This window comes from Sus scrofa, chromosome 9 (assembly GCF_054392235.1).
Source record: "Sus scrofa isolate SSC_HxYL_T2T_F1_AM1 chromosome 9, Sscrofa_HxYL_maternal_Yorkshire_Landrace_v2.0, whole genome shotgun sequence".
Taxonomy (NCBI): domain Eukaryota; kingdom Metazoa; phylum Chordata; class Mammalia; order Artiodactyla; family Suidae; genus Sus; species Sus scrofa.
Genome location: NC_139391.1, coordinates 61,218,651 through 61,246,156, shown reverse-complemented (window position 1 = coordinate 61,246,156; position 27,506 = coordinate 61,218,651). Strand labels below are relative to the sequence as shown.

Sequence of the window (27,506 nt, the reverse complement as noted above, 5' to 3'; positions counted from 1 at the left end):
AAACAATGCTTTCCGGGATAAACCATACATTAGGCCACAAAAGTTTTTAAGAAATTTTAAGAAATTTTCATACTGAAAACATACAAAAGATCTTTTCTAATCAGAATAAGATGAAACTAGAAACCAACAACAGAAAGGAAACTGAAAAATTCACAGGTATGTGAATAAACAACCAATGGCTCAAAGAAGAAATCACAGGGAAATTAGAAAATACATTGAGACAAATTAAAATGAAACCACAACACAACAAACTTATGAGAACAGAAAGCAAGAAGTCTGGGCCAGGATGTCAAGAAATTAGAATTTTGTGGAGTTCCTGTCATGGCACAGTGGAAATGAATCGACTAGGAACCATGAGGTTGTGGGTTTGATCCCTGGCCTCGTTCAGCAGGTCAAGGATCTGGTGTTGCCATGAGCTGTGGTGTAGGTCGCAGACACAGCTCAGATCTGGTGTTGCTGTGGCTGTGGCTGTGGCATAGGCCAGTAGCTACAGCTCCGATTAGACCCCTAGCCTAGGAAACTCCACATGCTGCGGGTGTGGCCCTAAAAAGACAAAAAAAAAAAAGAAAAGAAATTAGAATTTTGTGCAGTGCCCATGAGAACGTAAAATGGCGCACTGTGGAAAACATACACCTGTTCCACAAAAAATTAAACACAGAATAACCATACTATCAGCAGTACCACTTCTAGGTACATATCCAAAGGAATTAAAACGAACTCAAACAGGTATCTATACACCCACGTTCATAGTAGTTTTATTCATAAGAAGCAGAAGACCTACATGGCCCCTGATTAATGAATGGATAAGCAACATCAGGTCTAATCATGCAATGAAATCTCATGCAGCCTTAAAAAGGAAGGAAATTCTGACATGTGCTACAACATGCATAAACCTTGACAACATTATGCTCAGTGAAATCAGCCAGTCGCAAAAGGACAAATACTGTATGATTCTACTTATGTGAGGCACCTGGAGTGGTCAAATTGACAGAGACACAAAGTAGAAGGGTGGTTGCCAGGGGCTACGGAGAAGGGAGAATGGAAGTTAGTGTCATCTCAGTAATCTCTTCCTTACAAAAATCCAGGCTAAAATTTTCCTAGCTTCTTGCTTCTTTCATGATTGGGGCTGCTAGACATAGTAAATAAAAATATGACACCCACTTATACTACTTGAATTTATAATGAATAATTTTTTTAATAGCCAAACCTGAAGCATATGGAAGTTCCCAGGCTATGGGTTGAATTGGAGCTGAAGCTGAGGTCTACACCACAGCCACAGCAACAGAGATCCAAGCTGCATCTGTGACCTACACCACAGCTTGTGGCAATGCCAGATCCTTAACTCACTGAACGATGCCAGAGACTGAACCCACATCCTCATGGATACTAGTTCGATTCCTAACCTGCTGAGCCACAACAGACACTCCTATACAATGAATAATTTTTAGATAAGCAAAGATTTTTTTAAAATTTGTAGTGTGTCCCATGAAATATTTAGGACATATGTATTATAAAAAATTATTCCTTGCTTATTTGAAGCTCATATTTCACTGAGTATCCTGTGTTTCATTTGCCTAATCTACAAATGACCAACAGTTCCTTTGAGATATGTGTGCTCTGAATATCCCAAACCATTGACTCTAAAGCAGTTTTGCTGTTTTTTCTTTTTTGGCCGCACCGCAGCAAATGGAGTTTCTAGGCCAAGGATCAGATCCAAGTCGCAGTTCCAACCGATGCTGCAGCTGCAGGAATGCCCCATCCATAATCCCACTGTGCCAAGCCAAGGATTGAATTTGCATTCTGGCACTGCAGAGACACCACCCATCCCACTCCCACATGCCATAGCGGGAGCTCCTCAAAAGCAGTTTTTATTGACAAGCTAATTTTTAACTGATGTACCAACTTCTCAGTGTCACCCTTGTTTTTACAGAAGTTAGGGTTAATTATTTCCATTCCTGCTTCTTCTGCACTTCCAATTATTAGGTTCAAAGTTAAGATACCTGCTCCCAAAAATTCCTTGTAAGATATAATGTCTTGAATAATAAATGTGTACCATGCAGTACCTTTTTGGGAGAAAGATGTACCCTGGAAAGTCATCAATGTTAACTTTATTTTGAAGGTGAGAGCCTATGCACACAAGTTCCTCCCTGGTAGCAATGGGCCACTGTGCCGTGGGACGTGGACAGCTGGGCTTTCTGGTTTTCAGGCATTAAGTGCAATGGCCCTGGCGCCTAGCCAGCAATGGAAGCCTTCACAGCATGGCCCACCTGAGACCATTCTGAAGTAGACAGACCTCTAAAAAGACAGCCGTTCAAAGCCCTCCAGCTGTAGGTCCCAGACAGTGGGGAGGAACACGTCCTGTGTGGAAAGGGCCATGGGCCCTGGTCTGAGAGTTTACCTGGACCAAGAGCTTACCACCAATGGGAAGACGGGGAGGGCAGAGAAGGGTCTGCTCGCTTTTACCTGGAGTGGCACCACCCTGGCCATCAGGTGGTCAAAATAAAGGTCCACTGCTTTCGTGAAGCCCTCGTAAGTTGTCCTCAGCTTCATGCTGGAGTCTTGGAGAAGCCAGCTTGAACGAAAGCGGGAAGGGGGATCAGTGTCATCCTCTGGGGGTGTGCTCTGGGCAGGATGATGGGTCAAAGGAAGCAGCTTCAGAGACCAGTCTCCCCCAGGTCCACACAGCGGGACAGGAGGAGATTACACCACTGGCTCAGGGCAGACACCGGCATAGATCAGGCCTGCCTCCCACCCATTCTACTTCCAGCTTCATGGCTAGAGGGCTGGCTGCCCGTCAGAGTAAGAAAAGCTTTTTGTTGAACTCAAGGCCCATTTCTCAAGCACATAGTCTACAATCTCATCCCAAAGAGAACAGGAATCACTGGGACCAGAGAAGGCCACAGGTGCCACCTTCCAGGGTCACCCAGAAAAAGAAGCCTGAACCGGCCAGGAGGCTAGCTCTAGTCTCCCCTCATCTGCCTCCGCCTCATCAGTATTCAGAGCTCAGCTCAGAGGAGGCACTGGTGACAAAGATTAATCCTTCCTACAACCTGCCTGAAGTGATCACACTCCCTGGGTAAATAGAGACATTACTTCCGCAACTGAGGCCAAGGGATTTTCCCTTCTCACCTGCAATTCTAAGAAATGATATTTTCTTACAAAAGGCCCTGATGCTTCTTTTGTCCTTGTCTGAAAGTCCTGAACAGGGTCAGTAAACTATTAATTTGTGTCAGGTAACAGTGGACGGGGCGACAGGAGTGTCCTCGGCTCTGACACCTCACATCCCATCTCACCTGGAAAGCTCTGCCTATCTCTAGCGCTCCCAGCTCCCAACTCCGCCTCCGGGGAATGCCCACCCATGAGTCCCTCCTCCACGGGACCAGGACCTGAGTGGACAGTGGGCAGCGGGAGGCCTGAGTTGCTTCTGAGCTAAGACTTAATCCTATCTTCCTCCTGGGCATGAGCCTGGGGACACTGCTGACACGCAGATTTCTAATCCCCGGGTGTGGGGAGGCCGCCTTGGCTGTGTAAGCCTTGCTGGGGGTGCCCTCGCCAAACTGAATGGCCCAGCAACAAAGAAGGGATGCGAGGCAGTGAAGACTGCCTGCCTGAGCCCGAGGGAGGGACTGGGTTGCCCTGGAGAAGGGCTCAAGGCCATCCCAGAGGAGGAGGCAAATAGGACCAGTTTTCTTCCCTCTGAGGCAGCAGGGCCAGGAGAAGCTGGAACAGGAACCGATGCCACCGCCTGGCAACAAGAAAACCTTTCTGCTGGAAACCTGGCTAATTCCTTCCTATACTTAACCTGACCACAGTGGGGACCGCATTTGCCAAGATCATTCACTAGGGCCTGAGGTCTGAAGATGAAAGATAAAATGAAAACAACCTGTGTCCCTTATACATTATCAAAATGCTTGGACTTTTTTTTTTTTTTTCTTTTTTTTAGGGCCACACCCGCAGTATGTGGAAGTTCCCAGGCTAGGGGTCGAATCAGAGCTGCAGCTGCCGGCCTACACCACAGCCACAGCAATGTGGGATCAGAGCCACATCTGCAACCTACACCACAGCTCATGGCAACGCCAGATCCTTAACCCACTGAGCGAGGCCAGGGATCGAACCTGCATCGTCATGGGTCCTAGTCTGGTTCCTTACCGCTGAGCCACAACAGGAACTCCCAAAAATACTCGGACTTTTAAAAAATGTTTGTTAACATCCCTAAGTCCCTGAGGGCAGGTTTGACTGTTCCCATTTTTCCAAAAATGAGGCCCATCCAGAGCAGACAAATGACTTGATGGATGTCCGGCCCCCCAGCAGCGGCCTGATGAGGTGAGGAAGGCCAGCCTGCGTTTGTGGCACAAAAACCACGTAGAATTTGATGAGGAGAATAACTGCGACATCACTCAAAACAACCCCCTGTGGGGACCACTTATTCTGAAAAGAAACTTCAGCACGGAATGAAAAATATATATTAACAGGAAAATTAAACCTATATATTTGTGATTAGCGTTTTGCACAAGCACAAAGGACCACTCAAGCCACCGTGGAGGCCCCCAGCCCCACTCACCTGGGCAGGCCCCCGAGGTCAATCTCACTGCAGATGTAGGGGCCCGGACGAAGGATCACCCACAACCCAACCTCTGCAGCCAGCAGGATGAAGGCCCTAGGGGGACAGTGTCAGAAGCTCTCAGGCCTCAGAGCCGGGGTGTGGGGGGGGCGGTGGGGGCAGCCCAAGAGCACCGTAGAGCAGACTCAAGCCCTCTCCTCAACAGGTGGCTGGGGAAACCAGAGGCAGGACCTCCCCCCTCCCCCACCAGGGCAGGAAATGCCCACCCCAGGTCACAGCAGAGGCCCCCACCCAGGACATCTGCACGGCCCCTCTGGGGCCTGAGGAAAGGCTTCAGATGGGGCAAAAGTGTCCCAACAGTGAGCCTGGCCCCAATGGCCTTGCAGCCTAGAGGGGCAGCTTCTGGCCAGGCCCAGGCACCTGGACCACACTGCAGACCAGGGGACCCTGAGGACAGGGCACCTCTTGGCTGCAGTGAAGAGGTCTGCACTCAGGGAGGCAGGTCCAGGCCCGGGAGTAACAGGGTCATGGCCAGTCTCTCTGTTCTCAGAGCAGAGCTGAGATGGGCCTCTGGTTCCCCATTGACCCCAGGAGCGCCCCCCACCCCGCAGCTGGCCATCACAGAAGCAGCAGCACCTACTCCATGTCCAGGTTCCCAGAGAAGTCAAATTTGCCTCTTTCTGGCTCGTGGAGGTTCCAGGGAACGTAGCTGTGATAGGAAGATAATTATAGGCATGAGCTCTGTATTCATTACTCTCCGTCTCCCAAATTAGCACCTCTACTCCTAAATCCCCTCACGATGGTTGAAGATGTATCTCTTAGTCCATTGTCTTATGGCGTCAAGATTGGAACTGAGAATTGATTGAAGAGACCTGAGGACCCCAGAGAATTCAGCGCACATCATCTCTTTGGGAGAAGGGAGATGAGGCCAAGGAGGTTTGGGTGAAGCATGAGACAGGCCCCAGGGGAGCTGGCGCTCACTCCCCCTTCCACCTCCCTCCCCGTCACCCCTCCCCCTTCTTCAGAGAAAATGACATAACTTCACAGGAAGATCAGTTAAAAGTGAGGCTAGAGTTCCCACCATGGCTCAGCAGTTAGCGAACCTGACTAGCATCCATGAGGACTCGAGTTTGACCCCGGGCCTTGCTCAGTGGGTTAGGGAGGATCTGGTGTTGCTGTGAGCTGTGGTGTAGGTCACAGATGTGGCTCAGATCCCACATTGCTGTGGCTGTGGTGTAGGCCAGCGACTACAGTTCTGATTGGACCCTAGCCTCCCTGGACCCCTAGCCTGGGAACTTCCATGTGCAGCGGGTGCTGCCCTAAAAAGACAAAAAGACCAAAAAAAAAGCAGCAAGAGGCTGACACAGGCCCCCTTTGCTGCAGTGTATCCTGGAATAGATACAAAGAAGCTATGAGGGACTAAAAATAAGTGCACACATGCAAAGTTGAGGCAAATTATGAACAACAAGATACAAAAAGGCCAAAACGCAACTGCCACTCCTGAGACGCCAGGAGCAAAAGCAAGGTTCTGCTGCATGATCCCCCCAACACAGCACCACCAAGGGGAGGGCACACCACCCAAGCCACCCCTCCAATCTGACCCACCCATCTGCCCCCACCTTCACCCCATTTACAGGATCAGCTGGCCCCTCCTCGCCCCAGCAAGGATGCCTATTACTTGTTCTTGCTTCCTCCTGCCGCAGCAGGAGTCCCGGTAAAGCCTTGCCTGAATTTCTCATCTGGCCTTTTAGCAATTTCCATTGATTAAAGAATCTAAGGACCCAGGTCAGTAACAAAAGTAGGGTAAGAAGAAATCCTAAACATCAGTCTTATTATTATTATTAATATTATTATTATTATTGCTTTTTTTTAGGGCTGCACCTGCAGCATGTAGATGTTCCCAGGCTAGGGGTTGAAACAGAGCTGCAGCTGCCCATCTATACGACAGCCACAGCAATGCAGGATCCAAGCCACAGCTGTGACCTACATCACAGCTCCTGTCAAAGCCAGATCTTTAACCCACTGAGTGAGGCCAGGGGTTGAACCCGAGTCCTCATGGATACTAGTGAGGTTCGTTACCGATGAGCCACAACAGAAACTCTTCATCAGTCCTATTTTTAATGAGGTGACCAGAATTCCAAACCTTGTAACAGAATGGAGGTTCTTACCCTAAAGAGAAGCTAAGAAAAGGAGGAAGTTCTTTTAGGGGCCTGACGTAGAGTCACACATGCTAATAGTAATGATAGCTGCCCCGTCCTGGACTCCCACCCACCCTGGCTTCCAGTGGAGCCTCTCTGCCCGCAAAGTGCATCCAGGTAAAGGAGGGGACTTACCAGCTTCCAAGTCCGACTCAAGAGATTATATAGATTATCCTGCTTTTATGAGGCAAAATGCTTACCCTGCAACATTCTTATAAGCATCAGGAGCCCATCAGTCTGAAAATGTACCCCCAGGATCAGAACTTACATATGCAGGTAAATGCGTCTGTAACCGAGCAGGACCCTGGGAGGCCTTTCTAGAATGGACCCCTGCTCATGTCCTCTGCCTGCCTTTCTATACATAGGAAAACTTTAGTGAAAGAACCAATTTAATCAGAGAAGTGAGAAAATAGAAAAAGGAAAACAGTCAAGCAAGACAATAATAATCATTGAGCCATTCAACAAAGTCAAGGACCTTTAGTTCTTCCTCAAGGACTACAGATACTATCTGTGTCCTTGGAGCTGTTTTGCAGGTGCTGAAGCCCTCACTGAATGGAAGAAGTCAACTGTGTGCTGCCCATAAGCATGTAGACCCAAGACCAGTTGGAACCAGAAGGTTGATGACATAGACTCTCATTTACCTCATCACTGACCAATTGAGAAAATGGCAAGAGCCGATCTTGCTCTGCTTCTTAAATACTCTAAGACTCCTCAATAGTCCCTCAGGGGGGTGGGAAGGGGGGAAGGGGTGGACACAGTCCTTGAGGCGCTAGCCTGCTGTGTTCCCTCTTTGCCTGGCAACTAAAGCTACTCTTTCTGTTTCCTCCAATTCTGTCTCCACATTTTTTTTTTGGCATCGGTGTACAGAGACAGCCAATATTTTGGCAACAGGTCCTATCAGGTCACCTTCCTGGAAAATTACATGCTTTGTTCAGCTCTGCTGTCATCACTCAGAACATCCCTGTTACCCTTTTTAGAACTGTCCAAACCAGCTGGTAAACCACCCAGAAAAATCCATGCCCTTCATTTGTAAACACACATTTTTGCCAGAAATTTCATTAACACAGCCTGATCAGCCACTTTATTTCATAGACTTGGATCCAAAGGGGCCAAGTCTTTGAGATTCTGAAAAATCAATCTACAAAACGATCAGGATTTTTCCCATCTGAGCACGCTTTTTAACAGAGTCGCACATTTAGCACAACACTGAGTGACTGCAGGGTGCTGACCACTGTGCTTGGAATGGAAGCTGCAGCTTCTGAAGACGACTCCTGAAAGGAACACTGAAAACCACAGTGGCTCCACTGGAGAAGGCTACACTCACCTACTGTATAGGCGGGGATGGGGCGCTTGTTAAAAAGATTTTTAGTGGCCATTTCACCACCTTCCACCTGCATACTGGCCTCCCTTGTATGCCCTACACCATAGCTTCTGCCCCCAGACCCTAAAGGTGTGGTGCTGGTGGAGCCAGGGTGCAGGGAGGCTGTCCCACCCCCCAGACCATCATGGGGCTGGGCCAGTCACTCCTCCTACACTCCGCTTACAAAGCTCAGCCCCAAATGCTCTTCTGGCTGCTCCTCGGGGCTTGGGTCTGGCAACCCCCTTCTGCATTGTGTCAGGAGCTCACTCTCCTGACGTAACAAAGAAGGCCAGGACTCAGGCCGGGGAGCCTACTTGGTGACAAGGTGTAGCAACTGTGCGGGCCGCACTCACGTGGTCAGGGTGTTCAGACCGCAGGCCTTCATCTTCAGCAGCCGGTCCCTCCAATATGCCCTGGGCACTCGGAAGTAATGGACAGAGCCCCCGAAGATCCAGAAGGCCGAGTCCTCCAGCATGAAGTTCTGGTCCTTGGCCTGCAGCCCCAACTGCCGGTGTCTCAGCCATGAGGGGGCCAGGCTGCTCCAGTTCAACCTGTGGGAGCACAGGAGCCTCGATGCCATCCTCAGCCCATCCCAGGCATGAGCAGGCACCACAGAGACAGGCTTCTCTGCCTCCTTCTCTGGTCCTGGGCATCCCTCCCAGAGCAGCCAGACTACGCACCACTCAGCTCCAGCCCTGCGGCCAGCCAGGAACTCAACAAGCGTGGCCTTCAACATGGAGGCTGTGCTCAGAGGACGGAGGTTGGGGCGCACATGGCATGGAAAGGGGGTTCTGGGGGCTGAGCAGGGGCAGAAAGCCACTGGGTGCCAGGACCAGGGGGATCTGGGGGGACTCAGAAGCAGACAAGGGTCCCTATGATGGCCAGCAGAGTGAGGCCATCTGACTAAACATGGAAGCAGCAACTAATAGGCACAGTACCTCCTAGCCACCTCATGGTCACAGCTGCCAGGCTGGAGGGTCAGAAACCTGGAAAGAGGTACCCTGTTAGAAAGAACACTTGCCCATTGACCAAATTCAGGTCTCCCTGACACCCAGCCAGATGCATCCGCACTAGAGGAAGGGGCTCTGGGCGTGGCCACGATGGTTCTCAAAGCTGGCAGCATATGTGAATCCCTGGAAACTTAAAAGTTAACTGAAGTCCAGTCCCCACCTTGGACCAACAACCTCCCTCTGGAGGTGGGACAGGTACTAGTTCTAGAAAACACCCTAAGGGCAAGATTGAGATCCACTGGCCTGGGGTGAATTTTACAGGGGGATGGGGCAAGCTTGGGGTCCTGGTAGCCAGAGATAGGGCAGCAGGACTCCAAGAGGGCAGAGGGTGCCAGAGACATCACTGGCCACTCGGGAATTTGTCTAGAGCCGGTCGTGACAAAGGTGATCATTCCTGCCTACTCCTTCTCCTTCTCAGCCCCAGGACCCAACACCCTCACTGCAGCTGGAGACTCCAGATCTGCGGCACCATCACGGAAACAGTCATCTGTGGATAACCTGGCAACCCATCACTGGTTTCTTTCTCTACAAAGTTCCATGTCCCAAGTGACTTAATTGACATCGCAGAACACAGTTCTCTCAAAGGACCACCTACACGGGGAAGTGAAAATAAAAGCAGTATCTGCAAAAGGAGGGTCTGGACATGAACCCTGGCCCTTCCCTCAGAGCACTGTCCCCTGTGTTAGGGACACTGGCGCTGTGGGCATAATCTCCCTCTGTACCATGGGGCCATCACCTGTCCTGACTGCTCACGGGGTCTGTGGGAGGGGCAGACATGAGAGAAATGCTGTAAAAGAGCCTTGTGGCAAAAGGCCTGTGATAGATGCTTCTCACAAGCTACTCAAAGCTGCATGACCTCCAACACGGAGGTCTCCAGTTAACACCCATTCTGTGAGGCGTGTCATCAAGGGCCTAATCATACTTGTTACAAAGGATGTTTCTTGGAGTTCCCGTCATGGATCAGGGGTTAACGAATCCAACAAGGAACAATGGGTTGCAGGTTTGATCCCTGGCCTCTCTCAGTGAGTTGAGGATCCGGCATTGCCGTGAGCTATGGTGTAGGTTGCAGACACGGCTCGGATCCTGCATTGCTGTGGCTCTGGTGGAGGCCAGTGGTTACAGCTGCAAATAGACCCCTAGCCTGGGAACCTCCATATGCCACAGGTGCAGCCCTAGAAAAGAAAAAAGACTAAAAAAAGAAAAAAAGAAAAAGAAAAGAAAAGATGTTTCTTACAAGCTAAAAAAAAAAAAAATCTTCTCACTACTTGAAATAATTTTCTTTTCTTTTTACAGCCACAGCTGCGGCATAAGGAAGTTCCCAGGCTAGGGGTCAAATCAGAGCTGCAGCTGCCGGCCTACACCACACCCATGGCAACACTGGATCCAAGCCATGTCTGTGACCTATGCAGCTTATGGCAACATTGGATCCTTAACCCACTGAGCAAGGCCAAGGATTGAACCCGCATCCTCACAGACACTGTGTTGGGTTCTTAATCCACTGAGTCATGATGGAAATTCTGAAATAAATTTATTTTCATGTGCTTTGCAATTAAAATAGCTTCAGTGGGCCTTTTATGTTCCTAATTTGAAATAATCCCAATCTTTCCATTCTTTCCCTCTTAACTCAGCATCTAGTCGTATTTAATGTGCTAGACTTTGTACCAAGCCCTCTTATTCCCATTTTTTAAATGTCACACTGAAAGCTCTGTCCCTTGGAATGCTGTCAGACTAACCCAGCCCTTAGCCAGGGGTCTGCAAACTCAGCGTGGCCAAGCCCACCTTACCTCCTGTCTGTGTGCAGCCTGCAAGCTAAGAATGGTTCTCACATTTTTAAGGGGTTGAAAGAATCAAAAGAATGGTATCTGGGGATGTAAAACAATTACATGAACTTGACATTTCAATGTCTATAGTTTTATTGATAACCCACTGTTTGCTTATGTATTATCTGTGCTGCTTTGGGGCTCGGTGAAGTTGCTGTAACAGACTACAGGGTCTGCAAAGTGAAGACATAAACTACCCAGGCCTCTGCCCTGGATGCCAAAGGGAGGCCGTGGGGCCCATGGCCGATACCTGGCTGCCCCGCAGTCCCTGCCCTGGCTCTCCCCACCTGCGCCTTCCTTTGTACAAGCTCCTGAAGTGCCCACAGCCCACACACACCAGTGTGCTTTCCTGGCTTTTGATAGTATCTTCCCAAAGGAACACATTCTGCCTTCATGTCTTGTGTGTCCAAGGGTTTCTGTACCCTTCAGCCTTGCCTGACTGCCCCCAGCTCACCCCAGGCTAGAATGGGAAGAACTGTATGGACAGATTCTTTTCTTAAAAACAGGGGCACACAGACAGCCCAGTGGTGAAAAGCACACACACAACCTCACTGCCTCCAGAGACAGGAGAATACAATTCAACCATCACTCCATCAGGAAACCATCTGAATCACTGGCCAGAACTTCAAAAGAACAAGTTCTCACTCACCAAGCTCACGCCATTGATTCAACTCTTGTTTACAACCACGTCTCCCCCAAAGCTGTGAGAGCCTCCCTCCCCCCACCTGGCAAGCACACAGGTGCAGGTGGGCTTAGAGGTGGCTCTCTGTGACTCCTCCTTCCAACACAGTCCATGCTGGTAACACATGCTTCATACTCTGTCCCTGCATAGATGCCTAGTCCCTAGAAGCCTGTCTACGGATGTGGCTTGCACCTGAAGGGTCTCTGCACCTGGAGCTCACTAGAAATGCAGGCACTCAGGCCTGATCTGAGACCTACTGCATCAGTTTGCATTTTAACCAGACCCTTGGGGTAAAGTCTGAGAACAGTAACCTGCATCTTCTCCTTTCATGTACATATATATATCCTCTCCTGGATGGATTGGGGCTTCTCTTTGCTGGTGTCTTTATATCCTATGATTTTCTAGATTAAAAATAAAATTTCCAGAGTTCCTGTCGTGGCGCATTGGAAACAAATCTGACTAGGAACCATGCGGTTGGAGGTTCAATCCCTGGCCTCACTCGGTGGGTTAAGGATCTGGCGTTGCCATGAGCTATGGTGTAGGTTGCAGACGTGGCTCAGATCTGATGTTGCTATGGCTGTGGTGTAGGCTGGCAGCTGTAGCTCCGACTGGACCCCTAGCCTGGAAACCTCCATAAGCCGTGGGTGTGGGCCTAAAAACCAAAAAAAAAAAAAACCAAAAAACAAAACAAAAAAAATTCCTCTCAGTGCTTATTAAGAGGAATGAAATTAACACAGCAACAAAAGCTAGAGCTGTTATCAAATTCCAGATTCTGGACAACTCAACTGTTTCTGAGGGTTTTCTGGTAGTTAACTAGACAGGTTTTTAATACATTAACAAAAGGGAAGAATTCACTGAGAAAATTAGAATGATAAATGGTAGGTTTTTCAAGGAATTGACTGTGAGAAAGCCGGGGGGATACATGTTAGCATTTCATAAACAACAACATAAATAGTTATTAATACAAATAATGATCATTAGTACTGGTGCTCACAATATTAATACCAACTTCCAGCTTCCTGAGGGGTTAACTAGTCACAATAAAATAAAGGAACCAGGCACTTTGCAGCTGAATCAGGTGGAGGACTTGCCTTTTGACAGAGGCTGGACAGCAGGGAGCCCACTAATCCCCAGGGAACCCCTAGTTTCTGCTGCTTTTCCTGTGTCCTGTGAGCAGGTCATTCCTGATGATGCTTTTTCGCTGAGACTAGGGGTACCTGCCTTCCTTCTAGTTGGAGCTCATGTTTACACTTTCTTCTGAATTTGTGCAGCCTTTGTGTCTTTTGCTTCATTGTAAGATGACAGCCCTTTGGTCCTAGAATGACCTGGACAGCTGGCCTTGGCTCCCACCTGATGCAGCCTACAGAGGGGCTCCTGGAAGAAGGCAACATGTCAGAATCCCCGAGGGGCCTCTGCCTTCCCTTCCACGAACACAGCAGCAGGTTGTCAGGAAAATGCGAAGCAGAGACTGGGCTCCTGGCTCCCCATGGGGAGGGGTATCACTGGCAGGGGCAGGGGGTGGGGGGCCCAGGTGAGGATGGGAGAGAAAAGAGCCGTTCGTGTTTCACACCATCGCTAAGCGGACCCTGAGGTCAGGGGTATAGGGCGCATGTCACTGCTTATGGACAGATGTGCCAAATGGACACATTCACCAGGTAGAATCAGACAGATGCACAGGTGACAAGCTCACATTCTTCCTCCCATGAGATGAGCCCAGGGAGTGATTCTCAGCTGTCAGGGAGGGACTTCTGGTACAGCTGGGAGGGAAAAGGGACCACTCAGATCACAACTGGGGTCAGGCAGGGCTGGCAGGCCTCACGTAGGTCCCAGCCACCTCCTCATCTTCTGTTGTAAACACACACGATCTGGACAGACATGGCAGAGGCAACACCGTCAACTCCTGGAGTGTGTGGCCTCCAGCAGCGACCAGGAAATGCTCACACAATTTCAGGCTGACCAAGGGTGTGGACAAGCTGGTTCGTGAGGTAGGAACCTGCAGAAACAGTCCTTCATTCCCCAGAACCTGAGTCCTCACTGGTCCCGGGGGTCAGGTGTTTGGCTTTACATATAACACGTACCTGCTAAAGCGAGACGATGATGTGCAAACCCAGTTTGCTGGTGCACTGTGAGCCCACTCAGACCACCCTAAGCAGAGGGTCCACTGAAGCTGGGTCCAGGGCACGTACTGAAGATGCTGACCAAGAAAACACTCACCTCTCTGTGCATCTAAGTGGCTATGCCAAAGACCATCACTTAGATGGTCACGTCAAACTGCCCTGAAGACATCACACACATAGAAACTGCCTCCCTTGGGTCTAAGATACGAAATTCTCTTCATTATTATCAGCATTCTATTGTGCCTATGGGTTCCCATGAGGGCCAGTGTCCATGGCCAGCCCGGACCCCTGAACTGCCCACCTGGAGATGTCCAGGTCTTGCCAGCCTTCAGCCCTGTGCATTTCTCCATCAGCTGGGGAGCTTGAGGGCCCAAGGAGGGACCTGCCCACTTGCCAGCCCCTGCTCCAGAAGAGTGCCTCCTGGATCAACACTCAAGCCCCAAGAATTTCGGCCTCCCGGGAAATGGAACACCAGCCCAGCTTCCTGGATGTGCTCCTGGGCCCCAGGTCCAAGCCTCTGGCTCCTCCTTTGCTGGGCAAGGTGATAAAGATGTCCAAAGGGCTTGGGTCTTCTGTCCCAGAGTGAGTTGCTCACCCTGCAGAGAGGCCAGGCCCTTCTTCAGCATCCCAGAGCTCTGTGGCACCTCGCCCCCGCCGGAAAGGCTGCAGGGAGCCCAGGAATAGGCCAGGCTCGCAGGCTCCAGTAGGCCCGGCAGGGCTATGTCCATCCTCTAATAGGTGCAGGAGTCTATATGTGAGTAAGCATTTACTAGCAAAAACCTAGAGACCCCATCATGCAATACAAAAACATGGCAACAACAAAGAGGTCATGTGACGTGTGCTCTCACTGTGGGGAAATTTCCATTGACAGCATCATAAACAGAAAAAGTGCTTTATCTCAGCCCCAAAAGAGAGGATAGCTCTTTTAGATAACAAGTGCTCGCCTGATAAGACTCTGATCCTGGAGATGTTTGCGGAATCGGAATGAAAGTTCAGATTTCATTAAACAGGGGACATCGTAAATAAATGGTCTTGAAAACCCATCATGTGGGACTTACCTACCCAGACAGATAAGTGCTGTGTGATAAGACAAAAAGAACTTAGACACAGATTACACAGAATTTCCCCCTCAGACTAGAGCATGCAGACTGATCCAACAGACACAGAATGTGCTGTTTACAACTTATTTTAACCTGTTTTTACTCACTTGTTGTAAATGTCAATCAAGATTTAAAGTGAGTTCCTGTCATGGCTAAGAGGAAACAAATCTTACTAGCATCCATGAAGACACAGGTTCAGTCCCTGGCCTCACTCAGTGGGTTAAGGATCCAGCATTGCCATGAGCTGTGGTGTAAGTTGCAGACATGGCTCGGATCTGGTGTTGCTGTGGGTGTGGTGTAGGCCAACGACTACAGTTCTGATTCGACCCCTAGCCTGGGAACTTCCATATGCTGCAGGTGCGTCCCTGAAAAAAAAAAAAAAAAGACAAAAGAAAAAAAAAGATTTAAAATGAGTATCTGGTAAGGTTAGCAACTCTACATACAGAAATATCTCCAGCAGACATTTACTGCAACTGGGTTTGCAGCAATCAATGCCCATCAGAAGGGGACAATTTAAATAACTCTGGTGCCTAATAGACAATCAATTAAAGGCACACAGCTGTTGCTGTATGTGTGTGGGGCACCCCTGGAGAAAGCTTTATCAGCATGCCTCTGTGGGGGAGAGGTGCCCAGCCACCAGCTGGGATGGTGTTTTCCCCTTCCCCTTATTCCACTATTTCATCCTCTTTGTGAATTACCTATTCATGAAAAACCTTTGCAGGAACAGCACAAAGTGTTCCTTTTTTTTTTGCTTTTTAGGGCTGCGCCCACAACATATGTAAGTTCCCAGGCTAGGGGTCGAATCAGAGCTACAGCTGCCGGCCTACACCACAGCCACAGCAACACAGGAACTAGGCCACATCTGTGACCTACACTGCCACTCAGAGCAATGCCGGATCCCCAACCCACCGAGTGAGGCCAGGGATCAAACCCACATCCTCATAGATCCTAGTCAGCTTCATTTCCACTGAGCCACAACAGGAACTCCAGCACAAAGTGTTCTTGAAAGGAACAGCTCTGCCAACCATCCTTGGGGGGGGGGGGGGGAGCAGGGTCAACCCAGAGTCTCCAAAAGCAGACCCCTGTCTTGTCACCTCAAGCCTCTAAGAATCCTGTCCTAGGGTCTTCTGCAGGCACCACTCATTCTGGAAAGATTTCCCTAAGCCCCAGCGACTCCTGAGTCTTCATCAGAAGAGCATTTGAAGAGACAGAATGGAACTCGGAGTCACGCCATTGAAGAGGAGCTGCTTTTACTTAACCAGCTCCTTCCCTGACCCAAGGGGGAGAAGACTCTTTGGCCAACTTCCTGATACTTGCAGGGCCAAGGCCCTCTAATACCCCTGCTGGCCGTGCTCTCACTGAGACACTTGTGGCCCCTTCAGCGGTCAGCTCATGTGGCCTGGGAGAACCTGAGTGTCCACTCTCTCCACCTGCCCTCCCTGCTTCCCCACTCAAGTCAGAGGGTGTTCCAGAACATGAGATGGGCAGCGTTCAACGAGCTGAGCATTTCTGAGACTATGATTCAGGCCCTAAGGAGAGTAGCACCCAGAACAGGTGGTGCTACTTATAAAATCAGTGACCTTACAGAAGCCCAGAAAGAGGCATAACTTGTGTGCATGCTTTTGGAAGACGGGGCTGCCCATGACTTGGACCAAAGAAAGAGACCTGATTTCTTGGCTAAGTGACCTACCTTCACTGAGGCGTCTGAGAGGCCCTTCTCCTCTCCTTCCTACGGAGGGGCTGGGGTTTGGGATCCAGACAAAGCAGGGCAGGAGCAGCAATGAGAGGACCCTATCCAAGGAGGCGGGAGAGAGGATGCAGGCTGCCTACCTGGCAGCTCTCTTCCCTACTGACTCTGCCAGCTAATGTTTTGAGTATGAGATGCAGAGCTCCTGGATCACTGCTCAGTGTGATGCACTGATATTGAGGGGGAAAGTCCTAAGTGGGACCCATGCCCTGGTAATGCCAGGCAGGCATTCTTGTGCTTGTGGAGAACAAAGAGGATGTCTGCTCTGGCTCCCGGACATAGGCCTCGGTGTGCAGCTCATGCTGGACAGAAGGAATTGGGCAGAAGGCATCCATGAGGGGGATACAGTCCAAAAGATGCCCAGAAGACAGGGATTTCAGAGGACCCTCAGTAGTGGCCCTGAACTAGACCAGAGCATCTCTGGCCTTTGTCTTATCTGTTGAGAAAGACAGCAGAGTAGGAAAGGCCATATCTTTCTATGATTCCAAACCACTTCCAGGGCCAGAGTCATGGCCATTCATTCTCAGCTACCCTTCCTGGGCAGCTCCACAACCCCCCAACTGATGCCCACTGCCCCATTCCACCAGGTGGGGGCACATCCACTCACTGAGAGCCCAGGCTTCTTCACCTTCTGTCCCTCCAGACAACAAGCACCCGGCCCCCTTCCTGCACATCTTGCTGTGGACTATCAGGGTGAGCTACCCAGCCCATCTCAAGTCCCTGAGAGCCACTCCTCACAGTGACGTGTCTGGGTCCCCTGCGTGGGCTGCTCCACCCCTGACCTCCAACAACAAAGCACTAGCTCCTCCCACGCCTCTGGCCTTTCTCCCTGGGGTGTGGGCTCCCAGAAACCCTGAGGTAAGCAGAGGCTTCTGCTGTTTCTGCTCTGAGGAATCCCTCTGGGGTTTGCATCAGCCTTGCACCTACAAGAGCCAGGACCAACCTTCAAAGAGGAAGGGGTGAGATCATAGGGTGGAAAAGTCTTAGGAACAAGTGGGGAAAACAAAACGCCTCAAGTTTTCTGAGCCCCAAAGTGAGAGAGCACCATTTCCTCCTCCCAAACAATGCTGTGACACCCTCACTACCTCTGAATCAAAGATGATGCCTAAGTCTTGCAAAGGTGTAAATGTTCCCATCTCTCAGAGGAAGTCCCAAGAAACAAATAGAAGGACAGAAAAGAAGCAAGAGCTAAAGCTGAGGGTGGCCTGCCTGCCGCAGGTCCACTGGCCCAGCTTTCAGCTTCAAGCTAACTTCCTTGCCAAAGCACTTGACACTGCTGGCCTGCCTTCCTGGCAACACTGGAGGTTTTGAATATGGAAAGTGCCAGGCATCTACCTGAAAAATATGGTCAGGGCTGTAGCATCCTATAAACAGTCAGTGTAGGAAAATTTGAGGTTCAGGCACCCCCACAAGCTGTGAGTAAATTATTCTATCACTAAACGCACCGGAGGGGGTGAGGATCTTGGAGGACCCACGCAACAGTGACCTTGTAACCACGCTGGGCAGGCCAAATGGACCTAGGTAAGAGCCCTGGAGCACTGGCCCCTGACGAAGAGAAAAACCTCGCAGCAGGCTTGGCAGGAAATGTGGGGACCTGGGAGAAGAGAAGAGCAGGGGACCTGCAGCTCCCCAAGAGGACTAGAGGCGCACAGAGCTGGGAACGTCGAAGACGAAGAGGTCTGAAGGCCAGTTCTGCAGACCTCCTGAGGAGAAGGATGGGGAGCCCTGGGCACAGACGCCTGGGGACCGGGAGTGAAGCGCCTGGCGTCACCAAGGGAGCTGGGGTCGCAGAGGGCGCTCTAGATCAGACGAGCGCTGAGGGCCGTTCTCCTGAGGACTCGGGCTCAAAGGACAGCGGTGCGCGCGCTCCCCGGGCTGGCACCCCCTTGCGAGGGGAGGTGAGAACGTTGGTGTGCAGGGCGAGGAGTCTGCTCACCTGCGGAGCACCAGGAAGCTCAAGATCACCAGCAGCAGCAGTCCTAGCAAGCGGCCGGGACGTCGGACGTTCCACTTGGGCATGGTGTGTTCCAGGCGCCGGGACCTTCTCTAGCTTTAGCCAGCGCTTGGCTGTGAGGCTCGGTGCGGGGGCGGGGCCGCACGTTGGTCGCCGGGGCAACGAGCCGCCGCCCGTCCTCCTGGCCCCGCGCTCATTGGCTGCGGCCCACGGCCCCACCCCCGCGCTGTGGGGCCGAACGCAGCGGGGCAGGGCTTCGCCGCAGAGTGGCGGGCGGCGGCCCGCCTTCCCCCCCGCCCCACGCCCCGGCTCCCACCACCCAGTGTCCCCGCCTTCCTCGTCGGTACTCAGAAGCTCTCAGTCCGCGGAGGCGCTTTTCAGGCTTGCGGTGTGCGAACAGGTGCAGACTTACTGGGTACCTTGCGCAGCCCTGGCACACTCGAGCAGTCATCCCCAGCGCGCTGCATTAGCGAGCAGATATTAAAGGGGCCTGCCAAGCCAACACAATCCTTTAAAACAATTCAACTGAAAAGTTTTTGAAGTAGTGACTTATCACGTGAAAAGCCAGAACACTGTAGAATTTCCTTTAGACGCATAATGTGTGGCTCACTGTAGAATTTCCTTTAGACGCATAATGTGAGGGGGGAACACCAAAATATTTTCTTCCTTTGGTTCCACAAGTCTTATTCCCATCCTGACTTCCACCACTTTCAGTTTTTAACTTTAAAAAAATCCAGATAAAACCTCACACTTTAGGAAAGGATAAATCACGTTCTTGGGAGTGACTGTCGTGGCTCAGCGGTAACAAACCAGACTAGTATCCACGAGGATGCGAATTCCATCCCTGGCCTGGATCAGTGGGTTAAGGATCCAGTGTGTGGCCGTGAGCTGTGGTTCAGTTTGTAGACTCGGCTTGGATCCCGCGTTGCTGTCACTGTGGTGTGTGCCAGCGACTACAGCTCTAATTTGACCCCTAGCCTAGGAACATCCATATGCCCTGGGTTGCAGTCCTAAAAAGACAAAAAACAAAAACAACATTCTTAATCTGGCACAGATTATTTGGGCAATGTTTATGCTTTCTAGCAATCATAAACCCAAGAACAAAATTCAGATTTTACTGAAATGAAATCTGAAACATTTTCTAGGGAGGCTGCTGGTTTTTTCACAGCAACAGAGGTTCTAGAAAATATTCCCCACTGCATGTTTTAAAACGATTTCCAGCCCTTGTACATGGCTTTGGACTTGGAAAGCCTATAGGAACAGAATGAGATTTCACTTCTGGAAAAAGACATGCAGAGCTTAGCGTTAAGAATCCTTTTCCAATATTAGGTAAATATTTAGTCAAATGGCAAAAGTTAAACCAAGGGGAGGCAAAACCAAAGTGACAAGCAAGAGGGAGATGCCCTGGCTGGTAGGCCGAGCTCAGCTCAGGGCTGAAGGCAGGGCCAGCAACGCCCTGAGCTTCAGAAAGCAGGGCATGTCCAGTGCTTCATCCACACTTTAGGACCTAAAACTGCGCAATAGTTGTTAGGACTGTGATGACAATATTTTGATATAATTGGGATAAAAAGTAGCCAATGAGACATGGAGAAGTTGTCCAATGTTGGTCCCTTTGTACCCGGGGGGGCCTATGCCAGACATGCAGCTCTGTCTCCACTCAGTCCAGTGGTATTGCTGAGCCCTAAGCAGTACCAAGTCATTCCCAAATTATCTAAGCAGTACCAGCACCTGCTTTTCTTTCAGGTATTTGTAAAAACACATTAACGGGCTATAAAAACTTAGAAATCCTTAGCCCAGCCCTATGTCCTTTGTTTTTATATGGGGGAGAAAAATGTAAATAACTCAGTGCTAAAAAGAAACAAAAAAAAAGTATCCCTTAACCTGCAGGGATGTGCAGACCTGTAGACATACCCTATTCCAGGTATAAGATCAGTTTTACTTTATCTGGACTGAATGATACCAGGAGAGCGCTACAGCACTAATCCAGAGGTTTTTTTTGCTGAGGAATCAAGACTTTTGGTTTTTTTCAAAGTTCAGGCGTTCTCTCGTGGTGCAGTGTCAACGAATCCGACTAGGAACCATGAGGTTGCAGGTTCAATCCCTGGCCTTGTTCAGTGGGTCAAGGATCTGGCATTGCTGTGAACTGTGGTGTAGGTCACAGACATGGCTCGGATCCCGCATTGCTGTGGCTCTGGTGTAGGCCGGTGACTACAGCTCCGATTCGACCCCTAGCCTGGGAACCTCGATATGCAACAGGAGCAGCCCTAGAAAAGGTAAAAAGACAAAAATAAAAAATAAAAATAAAATAAAATATTAGCAAGATCATTCTTCAAGATACTCCTTTCCAAAATACTTGATCATCTTGGCCCAGAGTTGACCATGAATGCTCAAGTCGCTGGTAACAGAAGCCACAGTTCAGTGACCTGGCTGATGGGGCTGTAAAGGGAGTGGTCTGGCCAGGTGTGTGGGGCTGTCATGAACCCTGATGCAGGCCGATTGTCATCCACACAGGCTGCCTTTCTGGTGTCAGGGGTTCTGCTATAGAAAATATTAAAAATGTTTTCTTGGGAGTTGTGGGTTTGATCCCTCGCCTTGCTCCGTGGGTTAAGGATCTGGTGTTGCCATGAGCTGTGGTGTAGTTCTCAGACATGGCTCAGATTCTGCATTGCTGTGGCTGTCTGTGGTGTAGACTGGCAGCCGCAGCTCCAATTCTACCCTCAGCCTGGGAACTTCCATATGCCGCAGGTGTAGCCCCAAAAAGACCAAAAAAAAAAAAAAAGTTTTCTTAAAAAAAATGAAGTCCTTCTCATAGATATCTTCAGTCCACCATCCCAGAGTCAGAACTTTAACACACCCCTCCCTGAGAATTCCCATATCCATATGGCTGGTGCAAAACAGATGTGAATGAGGAGACTGGGAGAGGAAAAGCTGCTCCCTAGAGACACCCAAGAAAAATGGTTTAGTCATGTCAAACTAACCACAGGGTCTTTTACTCATTTTTGAAGGAAACAAATATGTTTTAGATTAGTCACTCATTAACATATCTCATTTTCGAGAGCTCTGTGCTAACACCTTAGTGTATGTGAATTTTAGGAAAATACTTGAAAACATCTCCATTAAAGTCAGGATGACAAGATGCAAAGTGTGGCTTCTGTGACCAAGCAGTCCGGTGGGCCCCTTGCCTCCTCCTTGCAGGCAGACTCCTCAGGCCAGCCCTCCCCACCCACCCCCTCCAGCATCTTTGCTGAGGGTCACCTGAGAAGCCCAGTCATGATGTCAAGTTACCAAAGGGTCTTGAGTAAAGAAACTAAGAACAGGGGGTGCCGGGGGGGGGATTTCTTGGGACTTAAATGAGGGCAATTTCAATCCTAGACAAAAAGAAAATAGAAAAATCCTTGTCCTTGGAAAAAGAAAAAGAAAGCAGAATGCAGAACTAAGTTCAGATTGGCAATCAAGGCCTTTCACCCCAAAGGTGAATCAGTTGGACTAGAAGGGGGACTGAAGTGGGACTAAAAGTGGTTTGGGGGGCCTTCTTGCCAGTGCTGAAGTTAGAGCAAGAAGGACCCCTAAACCACTTTTCAGCTCAGCCTTTGGAAGGCTGAGAGTCCAGATCTGCTTGGCATATATCAGTGGAGAGATGAAGATCCCCTCCTGAGACAGGCTGGGACCTGGGACCCTTTTCTGCAATACTTGCACCTAGACAAACATCTCCTCCAGCAACAAACTACAAAGAAACTCTAAGGGACTAAAAATAGCTGCTGACATGCACAGTGGAGAAAAATTATGAGCAAGAAGATACAAAAAATCTAAAAACCCAACTGCCACTTCTGAAGAGCTCAGAGCAAAAGCAGGGCGAGCAAAAGCACTACTACACATGCCCCCTGGACACAATACCACCAAAGGAGTGGGCAGACCACCTAAGCCACCCCTCTGGCCTGACCCCTGGACCCACCACTACCCCTGCCCCATACAAGGAACCAGCTCGCTTGTCCTTAGGGTAGTAAGCAAGCAAGAAAACCTGTTCTTTGTTATTGCTCCCCACTGCTGCCCCAATAAAGCCTAAATTTTCCTTTCTGGCATCTTGTCAATTTTTTTTTTTTTTTTTTTGTCTTTTGTCTTTTATAGGGCACACGCTCCGCATATGGATGCTCCCAGGCTAGGGGGTTGAATTGGAGTTGTGGCTGCCAGCCTACACCACAGCCACAGCAAGAGCACCTCGGGATTCAAGCTGCATCTATGACCCACACCACAGCTCATGGCATCGCTGGATCCTTAGCACACTGAGAAAGGCCAGGGATTGATCCCGCATCCTCATGGATACTAGTTGGGTTCATTCACCGCTGAGCCACATGGGAACTCCTTGTCAATTTTTATTAAGTAAGGCCAAGAACCCAGATAAGTAACACTCCCTCTGAAAACTCGGTTCTAGATGAGGAAGGACAAGACAGATTAATAAAGAAGTGCATAAACTGTAGAGTGTGTTCAAATGCAACAGATCTCACACCATAAAGTGGACAAAGAAAGGAGGACTTGGCGGGGGGAGCTTGCATATGTTGCCAAAATGGTGTCCAACTGCTCACTGCTCTAAAGCCGATAAAGAGATAAGTTTGGTGGAAAGGAAAGTTTGCTTTATTTTGGAGGTTGGGGGACTCCTGTCCAAAGGCCCATTCCTCTGACTGACAATCAGTGGGCAATAACTTTTATAAGGGCAAGAAGAGGGTTACGGGCAGAAATAGCAGTCAGCTCTGATAGGCATCTTGAAATTGGTCATGCAATAGTCTGACCAGTGTCATCTTGATTGTTTTAAGTATAGTTCATCTTCAGTTACCTTTTCTTTGAGACCAGTTCTCACAATTGTGACCGCTTATGTCATGTCTACAGTCTGGTCATTATGCCATTAACTTCTTTCACCAGGTGGGGATTTCAATATCTACAAGACAGCTCACAGGACATAGCTCAGAATATTACCTATAGTCCTTGAGGAAGATCTAAATGTCCTTGGCTTTGCTTAATGACTAAACCATTATTATGGTCTCATTTGGCTGTTTTTCTTTTCTCCTATATTTTCTCGTTTCTCTGATCAAACTTATTCTTTGAAGTTTTTCTAGAGACAAACATCAGGCAGAGGATACAGGGCGGGATGGGAAAGGACCATAGGGCCCTGCTGCATTTCACACTGAGGAGGTGTCACTGAGCAAAGGTCTGAGCAAGAAGCGTTACACGCATGCAGAGCCTGCAGGGAGGGCCATGCCAGCAGAGAGAACCTCCAGTGCTAAGGCCTTAGGGAGGGGCAATACCTGCATTTCAGGACCAACAGGGAAGTCAGTGGTGGGGTGGGGGAGGGCCAGGCCCACAGAGGTTGAAGCCAGAAGAACCAGGGCCAGATCCAGCAGGCCTTCTGGGGAAGAGCTTTGGCTGAATGAAACAGAGAGCCAGGGCAAGCTTTAAAAGGTCACTCTGGCTGCCAGGAGTGGGCTGAAGAAAGGAGATTGGTCCAGAGGCTATTGCAGAGGTCCATGTGCCAGCTGCTACTGCTCAGACAAGGTTGTGGCCATGATGTGGAGAGGAGTGCTGGACTTCTGGATTATTTGTGGGGTGAGGGGAATGAAGAGGATTTGAGAATGACTCCAGGGTGTTGGGCCTAAGGAAGGAGTTGCCATCACCTGGGATGCAGGTGGCTGGGGATTTGGCCTGTAAGGGAGGTCTCAGAAGCTCTAGGAGACACCTCATAAGCTGCTGAGTCTACAACCCACAGTTCAGGGGAGACGTCTGGGCAGAGATGCAGATTTAGGTTTCCTGGAGTTGTTATTAAAGGCATGAGCCTGGATGAGATCCCCACGAAGTGAGTTTGGACTGAGAAAAGGGATCAAGAGTGAACTCCAGGAGTTCCTGTCATGGCGCAGCAGAAACGAATCTGGCTAGGAACCATGAGGTTGCGGGTTCGATCCCTGGCCTCGCTCAGTGGGTTGAGGACGCAGTATTGCTGTGAGCTGTGGTGTGGGGCAAGGACATGGCTCAGATCTGGTGTGGCTGTGGCTGTGGTGTAGGCTGGCAGCAACAGCTCCAACTGGACCCCTAGCCTGGGAACCTCCATGTGCTGCAGGTGCCACCCTAAAAAGACAAAAAAAAAGTGAACTCCGGAGTACCTGATACTGAGAAAGGAGGGAGCAGCCTGCCAGGGAGAAGAGCACTCCAAAGGCCATTGTTTCTGCAGCAGCGAGGGTTAGATCCCCTGCCCTGTACACTGGGTTAAGGACCTTGCATTGCCACAGCTGTGGCGAAGCTTGCAGCTGCATCTCAGAGTTGATCCCTGGCCAAGGAACTTCCATATGCCACGGGTGCAGCCAAATAAAAAAAAAAAAAAAAAAAAAAGGGGGAAAAATAGCTTTGGAAAAAGAAAACTTTAATACCATACTTTGTAGATAATAATAGTGACGTAGGAGGACATATAAACTGTGAATGGTTTATTTACTCCGACTTGCTGAAGAAGGAAAAGGGTACATGCCTTGAAGGGAAAAGTAGTCCTAAAGTGACGCTTGCTGCAGACCAGCCTCCTGTGAGCATGAGAGCTGAGAGGCAGATGAAACTTCAGAGATGATTTTTGTCATCTTAAAATCCAGTTGCCTTACTCTATTACTACATTTTGGATTCAGTATTTGAGGACAAATTTTGAAGGAAATGCAAATCAAAACTGTAATGCGATAGCATTTCACACACGCTTGGATGGCTATAATCCAAAAAATAGATTAAAAACAAGTGTTAGTGAGGATGTGAATAAACCGGAACCCTCATTCACTGTAAATTCATTTGATTTAAAAAATACATTCATTGGAGTGTAAAAGAGTGTAGCCCCTTAGGAAAAGAGTTTGGCTACCCCTCAAAAAGTTAAATATAGAGTTACCATATGTCCCAGTAATTCTGTGCCTATATGAGAGAATTGAAAGACGTATCAGGAGTTCCCATTGTGGCTCAGTGGTTAACGAACCTGACTAATATCCATGAGGATTCAGGTTCGATCCCTGGCCTTGCTCAGTCGGTCAAGGATCCAGTGTTGCCATGAGCTGTGGTGTAGGTCACAGACATGGCTTGGATCATGCGTTGCTGTGGCTCTGGCTTAGGCTAGCGGCTACATCTCCGATTAGACGCCTGGCCTGAGAACCTCCATATGCTTCGGGTGCGGCCCTAGAAAAGACAAAAAGACACAAAAAAAATTAAAATAAATAAATAAATTAAATTTAAAAAAAAGAAAGATATCAGTGCAAAACCTTGTGCATGAATGTTCCCAGCAGCATTACTCACTATAACAACCAAAAAGTAGAACATAAATACCCGTCAACTGATGAATGGACAAGCAGATAGTGTCTCTCCAGATGAAGGAATGTCACTCAGCCATAAAAAAGAATGAAGTTCTCACACGTGCTACAACACATACATTGCCACGTGAAAGAAGCCATTGCCAAAGGGCCACATAGCATATGATTCCACGGACGTGAAAAGATCAGAAGAGGTGAATCTGTATAGATGGAAGGCAGGTTGGTGGTCACCAGGGGCTGAGAGATGGTGAGTGGGCACAGGCTTTCTTTATGGAGTGATAAAAATGTTCTGGGTTTACAAGGCGGAGATGGTGCCACACACTTGTGGATGTACTAGACTAAAAACCACTGCATTGAACACTTTTAAAGAGTGGATTTTATAGTATAAATCATATCTCAGTTTCAAAAACTTTTCTCAAGTGTAAAGTACTTCCCTTTGTCTTTTTCTACGTATAGACTTGGAAACACTTGCTTTATGTACTTTAAGGCTAAATGTTTACCAACAAACAACTCTGGAATAATTATCTCTCTGTCATGAATTGAATCTTTTGTCCCTATTAGTAACTCTCTATATCTGGTAACACCTTTGACCCTTCCCTAACCCTAACCCTAAGCCTAACATTAACACAATTGCTTCAGCTTTCTTTGCTAAGAATTTGCATGGTATTTTTTTTTTTAATCTTTGAATTTTCAACTATTCTGTGTCCTATGTTAAAGGTGTACCTTTTAATAAACTCATGTATTTAGGGTTTTTGAAAATAATGTCTGACAACATTTACCTTTTTCCAAGTATTAAAATATTTTTATTGTGGTAAAAAATACATAATATAAAGTTTATCATTTTAATCAGTTTAAGTGTATGATTCACGTCATTAAGTACATTAATGATGTCATACAACCAGCAACCCTAACCTTCTCCAGGACTTTTTCATTATTCCAAACTGAGAGAAATATGATTTTATTGTTGAGATACTGGGCTTTATTTCCTTTTGGCTAAATAAATGTCAAATACCACAGATGGTTATCAAGGCACCAAAAATATTATGCTTTACTTATGTATGAGGTTGACATGTGCTCTGATATGCTTCTAGGTTTCAGTGAAGTAAAATTCTTGGAAGACAGACAGCTATTTATTTTACCCAACTTTTTATAAACTGGGATTTTCTTTTTCTTTTCTTTCCTTTTTTTTTTTTTTTTTTTTAGAGCCCCATCTGCGGCATATGGAGGTTCTCAGGCTAGGGGTCAAATCGGAGCTGCAGCTGCAGGTCAAATCAGCCTACACCACAGCCACAGCAACGCCAGATCTTTAACCCACTGAGCAAATCCAGGAATCTAACCTGTATCCTCATGGATGCTAATCAGATTGGTCTCTGCTGAGCCATGATGGGAACTCCTAAACTGGGGTTTTCATAATCCCTTTCCAGCCCCACTTATCATAACTTCCTCATTCGAACCACATTTTTTTTTTAATGGCCACACCTACAACATATGAAAATTCCCAGGCTAGGGGGCAAATCAGAGCTGCAGCTGCCAGCCTATGCCACAGCCATGGCAACACCAGAGCTGAGTTGCATCTGTGAACTTTGCTGAAGCTTGTGGCAATGCTGGATCCTTAACCCACTGAGAGAGGCCAGGAATTGAACC

The 27,506-nt window shown here is 48.8% G+C and overlaps 1 protein-coding gene across 4 annotated transcripts in view; it reads right to left on the bottom strand.

The window, feature by feature from the left end:
- GLB1L2 (galactosidase beta 1 like 2) overlaps positions 1 to 18,643 on the bottom strand; it is a 38,931-nt gene extending 20,288 nt beyond the window's left edge. For all 4 annotated transcript variants that reach the window (XM_005667524.4, XM_003130089.5, XM_013979602.3 and 1 more), the window contains exons 1-5: positions 18,532 to 18,643; positions 8,473 to 8,670; positions 5,202 to 5,270; positions 4,562 to 4,657; positions 2,464 to 2,572 (exon numbers count right to left, since the gene is read on the bottom strand). In XM_005667524.4, the coding sequence (XP_005667581.1) occupies positions 2,464 to 2,572; positions 4,562 to 4,657; positions 5,202 to 5,270; positions 8,473 to 8,670; positions 18,532 to 18,614 (555 nt within the window). In that variant the 5' untranslated portion in view covers positions 18,615 to 18,643. The remainder of the gene's footprint in view (positions 1 to 2,463; positions 2,573 to 4,561; positions 4,658 to 5,201; positions 5,271 to 8,472; positions 8,671 to 18,531) is intronic.
- Between the last annotated feature and the right edge of the window lie 8,863 nt (positions 18,644 to 27,506).